This window comes from Labrus bergylta, chromosome 2 (assembly GCF_963930695.1).
Source record: "Labrus bergylta chromosome 2, fLabBer1.1, whole genome shotgun sequence".
Taxonomy (NCBI): Eukaryota; Metazoa; Chordata; class Actinopteri; order Labriformes; family Labridae; genus Labrus; species Labrus bergylta.
Window position 1 is genome coordinate 8711221 of NC_089196.1, and position 20398 is coordinate 8731618.

Below are 20398 nucleotides of genomic sequence, written 5' to 3' on the forward strand. Positions count from 1 at the left end.
TGTGGATAAATGAAACTGGGCTTTACTCTGCAGAGGACTCCCTGGATGTCCCAACACCAGAGACCTGGAAACACACCAACCTGCTCCAGTTTGTAACAAACAAGGGCCACAGTGCAAGGTACGTGTGGCAAACCAATTTTGCAAATATTTGCTGTACACCTGCAGAATTTATGACATCAATCTGACAATAAAATGCAACTGTTGACTTTTAGTTGTCTACTTGGGAATTTTGATTGTTGGGGGGTGACGGCAGCAGCCAACAGGATGAGAATGGAGAAGTTGTCAAAACCTGATAGATGAGTGTATGTGTGTGTGTGTGTGTGTGTGTGTGTGTGTGTGTGTGTGTGTGTGTGCGTGCGTGCGCGTGCGTGTGCGTGTGTGTGTGTGTGTGTGTCCTGCATTTTCGACTAGTGACAGCACAGTCAGTAGGACACGCATGATGTGGCATCAGCTCTGGGAACAGACAGACTAAAATAGTGCCTTGTGTGACAAACTGTGCCCAACAGAGAGAGAGAGAGAATGATTTTCCTTTTTTTTTTCTACACCAGCCTCCCTCCTATGCTAAATTGTAAGCCAGAGGTGGCGGAAATACGTCAGTTCTGTGGGTTCTCTGAAGCTTGACTGTGTCTCTTAATTTCGGATGAAGGGAACGAGAGAGGGGGGGAGAGAGGAGATTTTAATCACTCCTGTCGCTTTAAGGACACTTATCAAAGCCTTCTTATGCGAATAGAAAATACCATGAGCCACTGGGCAACTGAGCAGCACAGGGACGGGACTGGAGTGGATTTATAGGAAACTCTGCATGATCTAAACTGGAATAGACCGCCTCATTGCCTTGTGGAGTTTGATTTCACACTGGATGGTTGTCTTATTCGGACGGTTCGGGATCATTTTAGGGGAATATTGCGTAGAAGTCGCTCTCAGACTTGGGATCCCTTTCGCTCCTGAAGCGCAGGGAAGGAATATGCCTTGAAAAACTCGGGATTATTCAGCCATCCGACAGCTACAGTCGATGCGTGCTTGTTCGCCAGGCGTTTCGTCTCGGACGGATAGTATCCCGAGCTCTTTATTTGACAGCCTTGGATCATGGATTGGGGAGGTGGAAAACAACAACGGGCAGCGACATGATTTCTCTGCGCTGTCTGCGGTATGCAGCGAGGTTCGGCTGTGACACTGCGCGCTATTATTCCGATGCAACAAAAGTTACAAAGCGAGTGTAATGCGTGGATTTTCACTGTTTCGCCGTTTTGCACCTGCTTTTACGGACACCGCGTCGACATAGTGCAGATTCGTGACAATATAACGCGTGGATCCGCGTCGCTTTGCTCCCTCTCTCTATCGGCTGAGTGCGATACTTGAACATTTGCTTATCGTAATGGAGATAGGGGAGGTTTGTACTCAAGGTCATTGAGTATTTTAAGGCTATATTTGTTATTTACACACATATCTGCGCGCACACAAACACATAGCGCTATCTTCACGTTATAGCGCAGCGTCCAGTTCTCAGTCCTCTGTGTGTTATTTTGTTATTAGGCGCTGCAGCGAGCGTTTAACTGAGCACCTACTGTGGAGTTATATTTATCTCGCTTTTTGACACTACAAGCTCCCTCTGACAACATGGATGGCAAATTGAAGCCGGGCAGGAGATGCCGGTCCAAGCGGGAGAGGGTGCGGAGGTTGCGGGAGGCAGGAAGCAGAGACGCCCGCAGCCCCGACCCCAACTCCTCCTGCTCCGACAGGGAGGGACACAGTCCGGGGAGGGACGCCGCCTCCCTGCCCGGTAAGAAGGCGCCGCACCCCGCAGCCGCCGCCAGAGCACCGCGTCCCCCCCGGCGGAAGAGACGCGAGTCCAGCTCTCAGGAGGAGGATATCATTGATGGATTTGCTATCACCAGTTTCATCAGCCTGGACCGTCTGGAGGTAAGGAGGAGCCGGATCATTACCTGTTTGGTTTGGGGGGGGGGGGGGGGGGTTTGGGGGCTGCATTCTTCATCAGTGGAGTGGTCCTCAAAGTGGGGGTCCTTGAGACTCACCAGCAGCAAAAGGACTACTTTAATTTGTCTCTAATTGACTTGAGATGATGCCAATTAGATACTGATAAGGATGGCTTTCCTAATCATCTGATGTGGGAATCTGAAAGCTTCTGAAGATGCCTGGTTTGATTCCCACCAGGCAGGCTTGTTGACAACTGTGGATTTTAATATTTAATCCATAAACCACCTCTAATGTACCTTTGATTTGTGGTTTGTGGAGCTTAATGTGTGTCTGTTTGGTGTTTGAAAACCTCTGCAGCACCCCGGCTTGTGTTTGCAGAAGCTACAAGTTCAAGGCTTCATGAATTAGATGTTAATCATTGGCAGCTTCTGGTTTGAGGAGAAAAACAAACAGGTGCTTGGGTTTTTCCTGCCAGGATTGTTTTTTTTTTTTCTTTCTTGTTATGATCTACTATGAGTTGTCAGTGCACTCTTGACATTTTGCTCTTTGATAAACTGCTTCTTGCACCCTCCATCTGTCACAGGCCTGATATACCATGTGCTGATAACCCTGTCTGTTTCTGTCATTAGAGGAATGATTTCAGGAAGAAAGCAGCTCCTCTTGTGAGATCCTCTTATCTCTTTTATCCCATTACGCTCCAGATGAAAAATAAAACATTGCTCCCTGTGGGACGGCAGGCTAACTGACAGACCTGTTGTTGTTGGGTTTTTTTGTAGTCCCATGGCTCATTCGAGGAATGTTAGCACTTCTGTAGTAGACAAATAAATCACCAGCTTTCATAAAAATAGCTAAAATATTACCAGTCCACTGAGGGCTGTGTATTTTAAAATGATGACCTCATTTGAAAGCCCATGGATCATAGCACAGGCCACCTCATTCCAATGACGACCTCCCATGTAGGCTGAGCACTGGTATTAGTCAAGCCGTGATTGACTCTTGCCTCCTACGTCCCGCTTAGTCAGTGGAACGCCTGAATGCAGATTTACAACAACATACTGTAAGTGCATGAAATATAAACCAGTTGTTCATCCCCGTAATGAAAGATCACTTCACTACCTCCCTCCATCTGTTAACAAGTCTAACCTGTCTGGGTCATTTGTGGTTATATTGCTATTCCATTTAGCTCGGCGCTTCATTGCCCTTAAAGTGGGTGTGAAAGCCGATAGCGGACGAATAATCAGAAGAGGTGTTGGTGTGAAGTATGTGTGTGCATGAACCCTAACCACAGAAACTATTGTCGTTCAGTCGTGGTTCTCCCAAGGAGAACCACGGGAGAATCTTTGTAGCTGCTATTGATCAAAGATATTAAACCTCACAAAATCCTATAAAGATACATTACAGGGGGAGATCCAAGGATAAACTCCCCCACAGGGAGGCTACAGCAGCACTTCCATATAAGTTAAATGTGCTACTTGTTATGAAATATGCATTCAATCTGTGTGTCGGCACCCCATCTCGCTGATTTTTATGAGTACAGCGCATTCTGATATTGTATGTGTGAGTATTTCTGCCCTTTGTGCTGCCTGGCTGCCACTTCTGACAGCTGCTGACTGTGAAAGACTTTGAGGATGTCACAGCGGCAAAGTGCTTCTCCCTGGCATCTTCTGGCAGCATGCTGTTGTCTCCGTTTCTGTCATCACAGCCCCCTTGCACTATGACTTCCATGAATATTGTCATATATGTTTGTTTATTGCAGTTGGAGGTCATGTGGGTTCACAAGTTGCACTTTTACTCCTGCTTAATGTCGTGTTTGCTGTTGCAGGGGGGGAGGGTTACACATATCAAAAGGTTTTCTCCACAGGCGCTTCATCTTCATGAAAACGCTGCCACTTTGTGTTTATAAAGGAAATTAAGTTAAATAATTATCCAATTTTGGTTTTACACATTGCAGCGTGTTAATAGTTTTCTCCCTCAAGTGCTAAATCCATGTTGAATCAACACAATGTGCTCCACATAGGAGCTTATGTTTCAAGGCTGAGCAAATGAGGCATGATAGGCTGCAATGTGAAATGATACTCACATGCCTGCTACTTGTTGGTAATTGGTCTGATTTGCATGCAAATGGATTGCACTTATTAAATGATGTTGGTGAATCTGGTGCAATTACATGAAAGGACGTGCAATGTTTATGTGCTTTGCCCCTTCATTTTCCTGTATGTGGAGAAAAACAACAACTTTCATTTTGATTTATATGTTGTGCAGTTTACAGTAAGTGACAGCGGTAGTCACATTTGCTTCCAGTTAATAAGTTGCATCACCATGAATGCAAAATGTACCCACTGGAAATGTCTCATGCTGATCTGTAATGACTCATGCTTTTCACCCATTTACTGTGCGCCTGAGTGGAGCTCCTGACCTGTGCTACCTGTGCTAATTGCTCATCAGTTATGAGGAGGACATAGCAGCATTTGGCCAGGGAATTGCTCTGACCTATTGTGTCATGCTCTGATAAGCCCACACACCCTCAGCAGAGGGCGGGAGGGCTGTGTGGTCCTCCTGACCTCTTCAAAGTGACTGATGGCCTACACAGTTGTGTTTTATTGTCTGAGTTTACATGCAGCCTTCTGTCTCATTAGCATTCCGCCAACATCAATACCCCATCGTCCCTGGGTCCAACCATCCCACATGGCAATATTTACTCGATCTATGTTTCTGTTAATCTCCATCTAAGCTCTTTGCTGCTCTCTGAAGCACCTCAGGATGAACATGTTTCATAAAATCCCTGTCACCTTTGGGTTACTGTTGGCGTCATTCGATTGTCCTATTTTGGTCTCTAACTAGTTCACAGCTGCTCCTTATAGCCCGTGGTTAGGGGTTTCTTCCACAGCTCTTTGACTCTAAACACAATCCGCTTGTTGGTGTTGTTGATATTCCAGCTCCGCGCTGATAGGATCAGGCCCCTCTTGATGAAGGCTTAGGTCTCCCCGGCTACCGTAACCGGTTCAGCAACAGCCAAAAGCTATTTGTAGCCGTGGTCGCGTTTGATTACGCCGTGTTTATTCGCTTTGAATCCCCCCCGTGTCTCAAAGAAAAGCTGCTTACTTACCTGTGCAAATCGACAATGCAAACATACGCGGTCCTCTACGTCGAGGGCACCTTATTGTGATCAGAGCAATGTTAGGGATGATTCAATAATGATTCAAGGAGTGTAAGCGCAACCGTTCTGCTATCGCGGGCTTTTTCAAGGAGAAAAGGAGAAAATCCTGCGAGTCCATTAGAGGAGGTTTTAATCTTTCTTCATTGGAATAGAAACAAACCCTGTGATCAAGTATTGCTCCTTGATATTCCCCAGGAGTTCCTATTCAAAACACTTTCAAGTAAATATGCCCACTGAAGAATTTTCTGGAATACCGAACAGTCGACCCCTTGAGATGTCAGGTTTCCACCTTACATCAGAGCTGTGAAACAATTAGCGGCTGTGGCTTAAACCCCGCAGAAGTCTCCCTTTGGGTATCGAGCAAGTGAGCATAATAAAAATGACACAATTATCCATCTGTCACAGTATTAATAAGATGTTTGATTTGCTCCATTTGCTCGGTGAGTGACGTCGGAGTGGCAAATCCCCTCTCGTTAATCCACAATCCTTCTGTTCATCTGCTTTAACATGAATTTACAGATTTGTTTGGCTTTTCGTTCCGCGGCATGACTTTCTAAATTCACCCTAATGGGGATTTAGTGATTAAGTGATATTACAACAGCGTTAAGGGCAGAAGGCAGAAAGGCTATTCGGCATTTCGGACAAAAAAATTGTTTTCTGTAGAAAGAGTGTGACTCTTTATTTACCCAGGGAAGATTTTCCTACACATGCCTTCTTGTATTTTCCCTGTTATACACTCTTATCATCCTCATGCTGTCGGCCGACGAGCAGCTGCACCAAAAGCAATACAGGGAAATTAAGCCGCTTGCTCTAAGGGACAGTAGCTGTTTGGGAAAGCTTGTGTGAGTTGCAGCTTCACTTTCTCCTCCCATATTTTTCCAGCTGGTGTGTGGCTTGAAGCCAGCAACATTCCAGTTACAAGTACGAGTCTCTCTATTTCATCAAGTGCTCTGAAAAGGCCTCAAACCCGAGCTGCTGTTTGAACGAACTCTGATTATTTCTCATCTTTACTAAAATAACCACCTACATCACTACAGCTGAGGTCTCATCATGTTCATTACTGGATGTCCCATTGTTATAGTAGAAGTATTAGTATAGCTGACACTCAGGAGTACTTCTGTTAAGTGATGACACTTCAAGTGAGGGCTTTACATAGAAAGGGCAATTAATGAACTCCCTATAGTAGCACCTATGCAGAGAGGTGCTGACACCCTCAGAGACTGGGAAGAAGTTGATGCTTTCTTTGATTAAACCAATCAGAATGTTCTTCATCGGCCAAGTTTGCGTACATGTGACGGGGACTGAACTCCAGTTTCCCTTTGCTTTAAAGCAGTAGTTCTCAACTGGTCTAGCCTCAGATTGTGCCGCGTCGACTTCAGAAGTTAAGAAAAACGTGACACATTAAACAAACAGAACAGAACAAACTTGTTTAATATGTGCTTCATTGACTGGGATTTTTTTTTTTCCCCAAGGTACACATTCGCGACCCACTGAAAAGGGTTCCGCGACCCACATTCTGACCCACCAGTTGAGAACCACTGCTTCAAAGTATATACGGAGAAATGAACTCATTTTTAGAACATTACCACGTTGCTTCATAGATTTGCGTTGCCAAATCGACAACACAAAGGGAATATCTTGCCGATCTTTACCTGGTCAAAACATGGTGGGTTTAAGGATAGAGATAAAATAACATAACTCACTAGAGGTGCACTGATTGCGGCCGTAACACTAATACAATGTTTAAAATAATAATTTAAAAGATTCCAATACAAATGGGTTTTTTTCAGCATTTCTTAGCACATTACAGAGAATTACAATGTGGTTTGCAGTGTTGATAGTTGTACCTTCTCCTCAAATGTCACTGGAACAAGTAATACAAACTGTAAATCACTTATCTCTCCCAGAGACGCTGTATTACTCCCACACTGTTGACATTTTCAGCACTGTGGCAGACAGTTTGTCCAACCGGCGACTTCTTCTGCCCAATAAAAAGCATCTTCTCTGAATCAGAAGTTCGGTATTCTAACTTGCCTGATGTGTCAGATTGATGTGACACAATAGATACGGTGCATTCCACATGATTTGCTGATGGGTTGATGTCTGTTAGGTCAAGTACTAACCCAGACCGATGTAAAATCAATGCATCCCTGTGATTTATAGGCACAAAGTATGCATATTCCCATGATAGACACTATCATAAGTTGTGGGTTAATCATGTATTTTTCCATTTAACCTTGTGTTCAGCTCTGCACCTCTCTGTTGATTGGCACTAAGGTTACACAGTGTAAACTGACACTGACACTGGAAGCCACAGCATACAGCCGCTGCTTGTAGTAAGACATCTTCCCTTTCATGGTGAGGCAGCAGATTTGTTGCCGGGGTTGCAGCAATCGTGCTTCGTGTTTTCTCTTTCCCCGACAGTGATAGTGCTGTGCATCATATGCCGGCGCTGACAAACAACTCCAGCTTTAATTAACAAGGCATCCCCCCTCCAGGGCTCTGCTACTCATTGGCTAATGCATCCCATGGAGAGAGCTTTCTTAATGCCAGTGGGACGTCCCTCGGCCCCGACTCTCTCTCTCTAGCTGTCACACACTGTAGGCGACAGCATGGCTGATAAATGCATGGTCACATTCGCAAGCCTTTGCTCTCTCACACACACAAACACACGATTGAAGCTCCGCCGTGCATCTGTCCAGGCTGTCAACCAGTGACCTAAATATATCCACCCAAGGAAGGTTCCAGTGTGTTGTGGAAATGTGTTCATGTGGATCTGTAAGCATGGCAATCATTTTCTCTGCAGCATGTATAACCAAACTGCACGCTTTGCTTAGGTATGGAGGGTTTATGTGAGGATAAAAAGTCTATGGTAAGTGAACATTGTTACACAAAGCCACTAGCTGATATTTGCAAAATAAATGCAGACACAGGGAGAGTGAGAGGAAGATACAAAGCAACCATACACAATCAAATGTCAACAATTTACGACAGTTTACTGTGTGAGAGTTCTTGCAATACTTGCATAACAATATCAAGACTGCACCGTGTTATTTGTACAGAGGATCTGCTCGCACTATAAGACAATGCTTTTAATTTCACTGACACTCTGAACAGATCACATTATTGACGATACATTAACGTTCACACTAGGGATGGGAACTTGACGACACTTGAGTCACGAGTTGATATTATTTGAGTTCAAACATTTTGCTGAGAATTGTGATACAATATATTGTGATTTCACTTTTTTAACTGCTTATTATGTCCACAAAATTCAATTAAATCAAGAACTGTTTGGTCAGTTCAGAAATATTTTATCAATCTTTTCATCTCACTTCAGTCTTTTTATTTCTACACAATGGGAGTCAAGCCCACAGACTGACCATCACTGTGATCAAAGTCAAACTTTGAAAAAGGGCTGCATGCACCTCACAATCTGAACTGTTTGTATTTCAGTTTGATCAAACTTAATTGAACACAAACATGTCTTAACAATGCAACTTGTTCAAAATTGTTGCTAACCCTTCAGAAACTTGGAGGCCATGAATCGATATTATATTGTCTCCCAAAGTATCCCGATACTATGCTGTATCGATTTTTACCTCCACCTGTAGTTTACACCATGATGATAAATTTTCCATCAATCGGCAGATCACATGCATTCTGTTCAGTGAGGGCTTATCTGTACGGATTGCAGATCAACTTTGATCCATCCCACCAGTATTAGTGCAAGTAAACATCTCAGGTTTCTTGTTAGTTCACTGTTATTGAAGGTTAAGGAAACAAGCACATGTCCGTGTTTGAGAAGCTGAAGCAAGATAATTAATTGAATGTATGTTACTGGAGAGAAACGTTCCTTTTTTCTATTGAAGAAATAATTTCTGAAAATGTTTTCACGAGGAAGTAAATGTACTGAGGCTTAATTTTTTTGTCAGACTTCAAAGATTCAAACGTTACATTTAGGTAAGCAGCCCTGAATTTAAACACCAAGTACTTTAAAATATCCTTCAGCTAAGATGGCTCCCGTGAAACTAATGCATTAACCTGAGAAATGTAGTCCTGGACTGAAAACAAAATAGAATAATTTATATCTCCCTGTTTAAACACAGAAGCTCAACGTTTGAGAAGAGAGGATTCGACTCGTACTGTGAGTAATAGTCTGAGTGCACATTTGATGCCAGCTTTTGATACTGGACAGTTTTGGATGTCAGTGGTGCATACACTCTTCAGTCAATACAGCAACAACCTTAACAGGCACAAGGGAGCAGCAAGATGCATCTCCATCTGTATATTCTTAATTTCCGAGGCTTTCAGCCAGCAGCACTGGTATATCTTTTGGAGGGTAGTTAGATAAAAAGCATGCTGGCCTGGAGGAGTCCTTTTATTCCCGAGCTGTCAGTTGTCTATTTTTTGAGGCATCGCTCTGCAGTCTGAATGTACCAGCTCCATAAGAAAAAGAGCCTCCCTGTTATAAGCTACCTCGGCTCATGAGGAATAACTCAGATGTGCACACAGAAAGACCGAGCTGACACATATTTAACGGCACATAAAAGCACGTGGGTTGCTGGCATATGTATCCATTTCCTGCTTGTCGTAGCGCTGAGTCTTCCATCTTCCTGTCTCGGTGTTTTCATTGCGGTGAATGACAGGATGTAATTATGCTGTGATTAAGATGCTGTCTACTGAGCCTGCGATGGATTAGGAGCCGCACTGTTCGAAGGTTCCCCCGGTAATTATCCACCAGCGATTTGTACCCCCTCTTTTCCTTTCATAACCCCTCTCTCCGGTTCCTTAACTGCTTGATTAATGCATGTTATTAAACAATGTTAACAAAAAAGCACTTTATTTAAAACAGAATTTATTTGGAGAAATTTTCATAGTAATCATATTTTGTCATTCGGCTGAGATATTTTGCAGCCCTGTGGTTTTTTGGTTGATTAATAATGGTGTACTTGGCAGAAGTTCTGTATGAATGACGGGCAGACGAGGCCTGTGAGGGATTTACAATACAAATAATGAAACCTAAATAGAGAGGGCACTCTTAAAGTGGCTCATTAAGTAATGGCTGTTTTCCTTTTCAGCCGTGTCCTTCGCTCACAGAGAGCTCTGAAAGCCTGGTTTGCTTCAGCCTTTACATCACTTGAATCCCCTTTCAACATTTGGTTTGCATGAGCGGTTGGCCATTATTTCCCCCAGTCTTGCAGAGTCATTTCAGAACAAAGGTCTGTAGACTGCTCGTCATAATTTGTTTTAGTGGGAGATTAATCTTACTGCTCTTCTGTCATGAAATAATAAAATAAACAATATGCTCGCTGCATACACTGTCTCTCTTTTAAAACCTCCCTATGTTCACATTTTTAGCTGCTGTGTGAACATTGATCGGTTTAGTTGGCCAAAAAAAACCCCCAAAAAAAACCTCATGAGCCAGTTTATGTGCGCGTAGTTAAAAGTATGTTTTCCATCCTAAACTTCCACCATGTTTTCTTCTTTTAAGCACAGATTTATTTCTTGCTTTAGCACTGAGTCGTGACTTTGTATGTATATGAACTAACAGTATAACAGTATCACACAAGACAGTGGGAAGATCGTAGCTGCATACTGTAGCAGACACTTAAGCACCAACATTCACCTTATACTAGCAGTTGTTATAGTCGCTCTCAAACACATTGAGGAAGTCACGCTAATGTATTTTTTTTACATATTCTACGTACAAAACTGAGCATTATTTCAGCTTCTGTAATGTTGGCTAACTTAACGTTAGCTTAGCAGCCAATTGGGAGACTGTTAGCAGAATGAGTTTAGATTATATCTGATATCTTCGACTTTTGTCAGTCTTCCTACAGCAGTAGTACTATACAATAGTTGTAAAAGTACATGGTGGCCACCTCCAGATAAAGTTACAATAAGAGTCATTACAAAGTTATTGTAAGTGTCTTAGAGCGGGGAGTAGATTCTACAAGGTAAGAACGGTAAATTGGTTTGTTTTTCTGGGTACAAATGAACTTCAGTTGACTTCAAATAAAACACTGCTGCATTATTTAGCAGTGGCACACTTAAGCACTTTCTCAACCCACTTCAAAACCATGATATATTACTTGTCAAAACAATCCAACTGAATGTGTAATGAAGAGTAATTAGAGGTTCTATCTAAAAGAAACTGTTCAGAATTAATCAATGTTCTACATCTTAGGAGTCAAAGTGTGTACATTTTCCAAAGTACTGTTTATGTTTGGATGATAGTGACTCTCGAGAAAATGAATCCAAGACCTTTGTTTTAAGCCAAGTAGGACAAAAGTGACATTCAGCACTGCATGGTTTAATTGTGCTGAAGAATGAAGTTGAGATGAATCCATTAAAGAGTTTCTTCCCACCAGAGAACATTAATCACTGTGCTGGCAGAAATCTTCAGTCATCAAAAACACACTGCGCAGATTACAAATCAGCCTCCAGTCCATGTGGTCTTGTTTTGAAGGAGGGCCTCATTTTCAGAGGCATGACTCATGCAGTCGTGACATTGCGCGGTATCTTGCTGCATGTTTTCTTAATAGGTCGCTCTCGGTGTGAAAGCAATTAGCGTTAACAGTTGTTGACATGCTCTTTTGCTACAAAGCCGACACTCGCTAGCAACACCAGCTCTGAGGGGAATAGTCTTTATAGGCCAAGTGATGCTGACAATAATTGCTCAGCACTCAGTTCCCCCATCTGAGAGACGATACAGTGATACCCTACCGCTTCTTGTTTGTTGGTTTGTTGACTGTATTTGCAGCATTTAGCCTTTTTGTATGTGTCTGTGTGTTTATGTGTGGGTGCAGCCAAAGCCAAATAAGGACTGTTTCAGTGTTTTGTGCGATAGCTTTGGCAGCCGTATAACAAACCGGGGCCAAGATAATAGAGCTTAGATAAGAGGGCGGTTATGCAATGTGGAATTTCTCTCTTTCCCCTCGCTACTCGTGCTCCATTCACTGTCTGGATGACTTTGGCCTGACAACTCTGGGCCAAGCTGCCACACTCACTTTTTCTCCAGAAATAAAGCACCTTGTCCTCATGTGATCTGAATGATTTGCTGGTTGTTAGAGTGTGAGAAGGAGCTTGTCATTTCTGATATAAAGTAGGTAAACAGACATTACTTTGCATCAGGCTGGTTATTGCCCTTTCACTCAACCGTGTGTATCAGCCAGCCTTTGTTTTCCACCTCTGATATGATGGCTGGGGTGCACTTCTACTGATCCTGATTGTTAGATCAGTCCATTTACAGAGAATATTTGAACTGGATTCATTCTTGAGGGCATTTGAAAATAGTCTATATTTTTGTAAAGAACATTTTCTGATTTATTTGAATGAAAGAAAGATGTGTTTTGAGCTTACTCTCCAATACTGACTTTCCAAAGGCTATTAACTTTTGGCTTTTGTTAAATTATCACACACAGATGTGTCATTATATTACTAGACATAGGTTATTTTTTCTCTCACTTGCTATCAGTGCAATGACCGAGTTGTTGACCATAAAGCCATTTAAACCATAGAAATCCATAGTCTTGTGGTGGGAAAACCATCCAATACATTCTGGTAAACACATTTTCTGTCTGCCAGCAGTAGATTTGCAAAGTGGGGGAAAAAAAAAAGAGAGGTAAGAGTGCACTTTTCTCTTGGATAATGCTAGCTGACTCACAGTCGGAGCATTTTTATGCTTTGGATGGGCATGAAACTCTCCTGGTTGAATCATCAGTTCTACATTTTCAACTGTGTCTGGCAGGTAGGCGCTTTTCAACATAAAAGCACAAGGAGAGAATTTAACTACTTGTGATAGCAAATTTGGGTTTAAAGAGTAACAAAAACAAATGTCACAAGGCCTACATATTAACTAGGTGAAAACTAAAGGGCAACCTCCAGTCTTGAAACATGAAGCCAATATGGAAGTGCAAAATCCTGCAGTTGGTCGAGTGTCCGCTTAAGGCTGGCTACCTGAAGTCACATACACATAATTGCCAAAAAAAGCTGTTTTTACAACATAAATTAACATGTTTTTAGCCTAGTACAAAAATTAAATTGGCCTGAACAGTTATTATTAGCATGGGCACACACTGTACGGTTTAAATGGCTCCGTTTTCATTTTTGAACGGCACATATTATCTGTAACTGACATGATTGACAGATGGGCGTGATGTAACGGATTGTCAGGATGCTTAAAACCCGCTTCAGCTCCAACTCTCAGCCTGTCGTTAGGTTGACTAAAAGTTAAGGTGAATCAGGATTTTCAGCATGGCAACTTCTGCCGATGAGCCTCTTGGGCCCCCTGCCCTAACAGATGGCTGGTGTCACTCAGGCTTCATACATTCATATTTACAGTCTATGGAAAAAACACACATGCACAATGGATTGGATTCTGGGGCTTTTTTGGATGGATTCATAACGGTAGCAAATTTGTTTGTTATCTGCATCAATTAAGTGTTTTTAAGTGTGTCTATCCCTGTGTCTATTCACAAACTTATAAACTTATATTAGCTCTATGTCAAAGAATTAAGATTGCTTTTTGCTCTGGAGATTATTTGGGATTAAAGACCAATTATAGGACATAATATACTGTAAGTGAGTATAGAATTAAGTTACGGTTCAAAACTCCAGTCTAAGTATTAAATAATGATTACCAGTATTGCCGTGATTGAATAAGAAGCAGCTGTGAAATTACACCCTCTGGATCTGGCTCAATGGAGAGTGTTTTGTGGTTTACATGTTGTTTTAGAGGCTTTTTGACCCTGCCAAAATCAAATTATGGGGGAAACACGAAACCCCTCTGGAGCCTTTATTATGAACTTACTTGGTCTGGGAAATGTAAATTTTTCACTTAGCATAAATATGGTATGTAAAAAAAACTTAAAAAACTTAGGTTTTGGAAATGCTTGTTGGAGAAGCAGATTTTACACATCAGTCTACCTTCAGTTCCTGTTCTTCTTTCTTTATTTTTAACAGGCTTGAGTCGTTGCCAGCTTTGACACTCCTCACTTCATGAATCCTCTGAGCGTCTATGAAAGTCAATGTTGCGGGTGTGTGCTCAGCAGACTGAAGAGGGAGAATGTGTTTGAAATATAATGGGAGATATAATAAGGCATATGTAACAAAGCCACTGCAGTAAAAACCTACAAGGGCAAGACAGGCTCCGTCACCCACAGTGAGACCTAGCTGACAGATAGGCCAAAGAAAAGTGTCGTCAGAGTTTGTCTCCTCGACTCTTCATCCCTGTCGTTCTTCACACTCTGACTGCTTTCTCCTTTACAGTACGGACAGCACATACATCCGCAGACAAAATCTTCCCTTTTTCTTGATAGTCTGCTGGTTGTTTTTCCTACAGATCAAAGGCAGTAAAGTGCATCTGCTCCCATCTTGCTAACAGGCCACATAAAGCTCTTTTTCAGAGAGGCCACTTTGTCAGTACGTCCAAAACAGGGCCAGGCACCTTAGAGCCAAGAGGGCTTTACCCGAGGCGTGGAATGAGATCAAAATTACACACACACACACACACACTTTCTGGGCCTGAGCACAAGGCCTGGTGTTGAGTCAATAAAGAAAACAGGCAGCGTATGAGAGTGAGAGAATATAAACAGAACTGTGCCAAGCTACTGTTTGCATTCCACATCTCTCGTCTTCGTAGCAGAGCAGATACTTCAGCCGTGTGTGGTTCAAATACCAAACTATTCATAGACACACTGATATTATGAATTGTAGGTATAGCACGGAATTCAAAATGGGATTAATTACATCTATTTAAAGTATAATGGTAAGGAACAGATTCTAAAAGTGATACAGTTTAACTTTTATTGTTGGAGACTCTTGAATGATTGATGATTCAGGTTTGATCTGGCAGTTTAAGTAACCACATGCCTTTGGTCTGTTGAACTTATTTTCTTTGATGAAAAGAACTTCACTTCTTAATTTCAGCAAATTCAGTTTACAATAATTCAACTAGAAACTACTGCCTCAAACATCCATGAGTCAGGACACAAGCCAAAGTTTAAACCTCACTCTTGTTAGAATTTTGAGATCAATTCATGGGAACGTTGTTAAACCATCAGCTTTCCAAATGTCTGAGAGGATTGGCATGAAAATCAACTTTTGTCCCTGAAGGTTTTTGGCAGTTATTGTGTGTTACTACATCCACCCGTAGCTTCACATCATCTGCAAACAAGATGTCAGACTAAATTATTAGTGATGACCAGAATCAAACCACACAAAACTCCAACTGGCAGGCTAAATATGCTCATTTCTCAAAATAGAGATTTGAGTTATTTCAAAGCTGCTGGTCAAAATATTTCCCCAGTGAAAGCGAACTCATTTATGTTGGATGTCCAGTGTAGACTGAGATGTTGTTTGGCCGTTATTGTTAATAAACCATTCAGCCTCATAGTTGGTAGCAGGATTCATTTTCTTGGTGTAGAGTGATTCGTATTATTGTTCAAATTCCCCACAAATTCCATTAGTAGCCAATTTTACAGCAATTCTACAGCTTTTGGCTCTCTTAGCAGGCATGCTGGCTCTGGCTAGGAAGTGAAACTGTGTTTGAATATAACTTACAACCTCCACTGAACTAATCTCACTTAAGAAACCATCCTCCCTGTCCCTGTGGAAAGGTCTGCTGAGGTTGCAGTCTACTCTGCAACAGATTTAACTCTTATTGTAAAACAAGAATCTTAAACTAATCAAACATGCCAGGCAGTCATCAGTTTAATCGGACAGAACTATTAGAAACATGTGTGACAGCATTGGTATTTTATTGTTCAACTCCTCATAGATCTGCCACACTTTGCTTTCTCTGTGTGACCAATGGACACTTGATGCTATTCCTTAAACTGTTTTGTTATTCCAGGAAATACAAAGCAATTCAGATTTACCATGATGGGTGTTGCCAAAGACAAGTATGAAACCTCTGAACAAGACTGAGCAACTTATCACTCTGAGGAATACATTTACAATTTCCTCTCCTCAGAGGTCTCAGCAGGTTGGCAGGACAAGCCGCGTAGCCTATCTGTAGCTACGCGGGAGGTTAGCATCTATCTCTCCCCCCCCACCACACAGAGTCAAATGAGATTCCAACATTTCACAGTCACTTTGTTATCAGCCGTTAATGGGACACTTTGTGGGAATGAATACCTTCCCTTTCTGCCAGGCTGCCTTCCCCAAGGCTCACTATCAGTTCTCCAAATGTGCCACTAGTGTGAGGTACGTCCAGGGGGGTTGTATTCCAGCTTCCTGCTTAATTGCTTCCTGGCAGCAGAGGTAAAGCTTGTTCTCAGTACATAAATCCTCCTATTTTCATTTATCTGCTCCAGGTGTTGATGAAACAATTCCCCCAATGGATAATCATATTTCCCCTTCTCGCCTGCTAAAATGCTGAGAGAGAGACGGGGGTAACCTCACCCCCACCCTGCTCCTACCTATCACACACACACACACACAAACAGACACGGCTAGGTCTGAGTGTTTGTGTGTGAATGACTTTTCTTGGCATTTCAATTTACACAATAATAGAAGAGCTGGTGGATGTGAATGTGAGGCAGGTGTCACCCATAACAAAGCAACAAGTTAATTTGTCCGTCGAAACATTTTCATCAGCAAGTCAGTCAATCAATCAATAAGCGAAAAAGTCAGCTTGTCAATCAGTCACCCAAACACCATCCAGTCAATCTGACGGCTAGTTAGTTTGTAAATCTGTCAGTTAACGAGAAAGTTATGAAATCAGTCTTCCAACCTGTCATGTTTTCCACTGCAGGCAGCACAAGATGACAGGGAGCAAAATATATTGTTCATCAGGCGCTCTCTGAAGAAGAAGATGGTGGAAAGTTTAGCTTTTTTTTTCATTAGCTCAGAAATATTTTGTACAGATTAAAATGGTAGTTGTAATAGTTATTCAAAAGTGTCTGCCACTCAAAATAAACAATATGCAGGTTAAATGTCTGTTCTACAAATAGAATTCTGCTATAAATGTTACTGGTGCCTATGAAGACAAAATAGAAAAAAATGTTGGGATTGGAACTGTGTTGGTTTAAATTTTTAAGCCATTGATGTCCTAGAAGCATTGACAAATCACCTTTGAATGGTTCCATGCAAGAAATGAGTCTGTATGATTAGCAATAGACAAAGGGCATTTGACAAAATTGATTTCCAGGCTATCATTACATGACAATTAAGCTTAATTTTTGTCTTTAAACAGAGTGTGTAGAAAAAAGTCTGGTCGAGGATATTGTGTCCTTGTACTTACCTGTTAAGATGCTAGTTGGACTTTTAACACTGACTAGCGCCCAGAAAAGAAAGTCTTTGCACAGATATCCTTTATATGCTAGTTAGATATTGTGGTAACACCAGAAGCCCTGACATATCCACTGTTTCCCCAAGAGGCTTAATGTTGTCAAAAGAGACAACAGGTTCTAAGATTTGTGTAACTTTGATTCCATTATTAATCAGTTTCATCCAATGACACAAAAAGGTTAATGACTATTCATGTAAATCTTAATTTGTACTTTGCTGCTGCCTCTCCCTGTCATTTTATTTTCTTCTGTTGACTCAGATGACATTAAGCCTTGTTTTATGACTGGCAGAACAAGCCTGTATTTCTAGTAGCTGCCAGTCAATTGGTAGCCCGTGGCATTGCCTTTATCAGTTCTGACGCCTATAAATGTAACTGAGGGTCACATACCTCTGAAGGCCTCTCAAAGCTTCTATAGCTGCAGGCAGGAATGTTAAAACCAAGGGCGGGCTGGGCTGTTTCTGAGCTGTATAGTTAAATAGAGATATGCTGTAGTGGTACATTAAGCATCCCTGCAGTGCTTTATTTTTGGTAACATACATTCCCATACATTGCTTTCCAACATATTGGTTCACCATTGTTTTGTATTATGATTTACGAGGTAACAAGAGCACATTAATCTATCAACCGGTCAGGAAGAAGGTTCATTATTTTCCCTTGCAGTCACATTGTTGACAGGTAGTCCAGGCCAACACCTCCAAATCTTGAAGCTATTCAAAGTCTTGCTCAAGACCACTTTAGCATCCTGTGACCCACTTGACATTGTGACATGCCCTGAGCTGTCATTAACCAGTCCAGTCCTACTTATTGGCCCTGCAGCCAGATCCACGAAAGGAATCTCCTGCAGACAAAAGGGGCAAAGTGAGCTAATGTGTGTTTTCTGGGCCCTTCGGCAAAACAGCAGGCATTGTTTGCAGCGGGAAGCACAATGGGGCTTCTGTTCAAAAGCACCACAAGTGAAAGCTTGTCAGAGCAGAGGAAAGTGAGGATGAAGAGACAGAGGGGGAGAGAAAGCATGTGCTCACAAAAGCAACCTGTTTGAGTCCTTGCAGTGGTGGTTTTACATTGCTTTCAAGAGAGCGGTCTTGAGTTTGGAGCTTTTTGTGCAGCTTTCTTATTTCTTTGATGTCTTTTTTGCTTGAATTTTTGCTGTATTTATCTTGTAAAGTTCTTATTCATAAAAAAAAATATGTTTCAGGATCATGACAAGGGAAGGGATAATACAATTTTAAGTTTTTGCCAATGACATTGTTGTACTTGTGTTGTCATCTAATGAAAATTGATGACAATGAAAATTGTGTCTGCTATGCTGCTCGCTAAACCAGCTGGGTGTGGAAAGCCCTAATCTAATTGGAACCTCACGTGGCAATTTAACAGATTCCAGACAACTATAAGCATGCCTCTTTCCTCACTGCCCGCTGTGCAGTGCTTACATCAAGAAGGTCAAGTATGAAAGGTTTACTGTTGTGTACTGCCAGTTTGGCCTATTCCATCAGTTACTTTTCCAGCTGTTATCTTTAGTGCCCGACATATTGATCCAATGTTTTTAAAAGCTGACCTATGGATTTGTGGTCAGTCCAAGGAATGCAGAGACATGTATTGATACAATATCAAATTCAAAAGCCACTCTGTTAATCAACCACTCCATGAATCAATCGATCAACTGAATATTGTGCCGTTGGATACGGAGTATTCTGTGTATTTCCAATCATTTTGACAGAGTACAGATACTGTACTGCTCGCCATCTGTTTGATCCAGCCTCAGGTAGAAACTTCTAAATACTTATTCTTAAGTATTTCATAATACCCATTGTCCCCCCGACGAATCCCTTACCCACTATTAGGGTGAATCCCAGAGAAGCGCTCCCATTTATTCAGTTGTCATAGATTCTCCCGTTTACCAGAATGCAACTCTGTTATCAGGTATGGCTAAAGAGTCTTAAGTATTTTATCTGCTCCCCTGTCACATAATAACACACATATCAGCAGGGGTTGCAGACTGTTACCAAGTGAGACAAGATAAAACAAGCCTCTCACAGCTCCGTCTCTGGAGATTTCTGCAAAACACAGAAGCCGTTTTAGCTTTTGAATGCTCTTTCACCGCACACACATATCATGTACTTCCTTTGCTTACAGTCACAGCCCTCCACTGTGTACTTTACCTTGTGTTTGGTAATCAGCCAGAAACATCTGTGCCAGCCAGCCAGCCAGCCAGCCGAAAATAATGATGAGGAGTCCTATTTATTTTGCTATTTCACAAAAAAGAGGTGATAAATGAGAACGTTTGGCAAAAAGTTAAAAAGTAGCAGCTTAACACTTAATCCATCTTAAGAATTTCTTGTATTCCAAAATTCTCACCTCTGAGTGAACACATTCACCGTGCATAAAATGCTTAGGTACCTGGCTTTACAGGTTTTCTGTCTTTTTCTGGGTACAAAGTCTCCCAGATTATTTGGGTTGGCAAACCTGGCGTCATGTTGAATAATTTCTGCTCTAACACTTGCCAGTTTTGGCCACCCGTAAGCAAAGCTGCCTCATTCTGGTTCTGTTCCAGTTGGTAAGAGAAATGCAAACAGCTTACTGAATCATCAGAGAGGAATTTAGCATAGCATGACACTATCTTTCTATTAGCTCTGTGAAACAAAAAGAAAAGCCTGATTCAAGTTGTTTGGCAGTTGTAGTAGCCATTACAGTAATTTTGGTTGAGATTTAGTGGATTCATTATTTAAATGAACCAAAATCTTAACGGGAACTAGCCAGAGCTTCATGAGCAGCCTCTCCTGCGGTGGAAGTGCTGTCTGGTTTCTTTACTGCTTGTGTTTTGTTGTGGGTCTGAGAGGCAGCCTGTCAAAGCTAATCAGCTTACATCGAGCGGCTAAAAACAGACATCCTGACTGTAGTGTGGCTCACACACGCAGAAAGACACACACACAGGCAGAAAGGCAAACATACAGCCTCTCACGAACATGTTGATTCTCATGTTCTGCGAGTTTAAAAGATATTTTTTA

At 41.9% G+C, this 20398-nt stretch overlaps 1 protein-coding gene across 10 annotated transcripts in view; it reads left to right on the forward strand.

Moving 5' to 3' along the window:
* The first annotated feature begins 624 nt into the window (after positions 1–624).
* fbrsl1 (fibrosin-like 1) overlaps positions 625–20398 on the forward strand; it is a 289512-nt gene continuing 269738 nt past the window's right edge. For 4 of the 10 annotated variants that reach the window (XM_020631137.3, XM_020631138.3, XM_065963931.1 and 1 more), the window contains exon 1: positions 626–1920. In XM_020631137.3, coding sequence (XP_020486793.2) covers positions 1618–1920 — 303 coding nt within the window. In that variant the 5' untranslated portion in view covers positions 626–1617. Of the gene's footprint in view, positions 1921–20398 lie in introns of all 10 variants that reach the window. The other 6 variants (XM_020631145.3, XM_020631140.3, XM_065963944.1 and 3 more) reach the window with 4 other exon arrangements.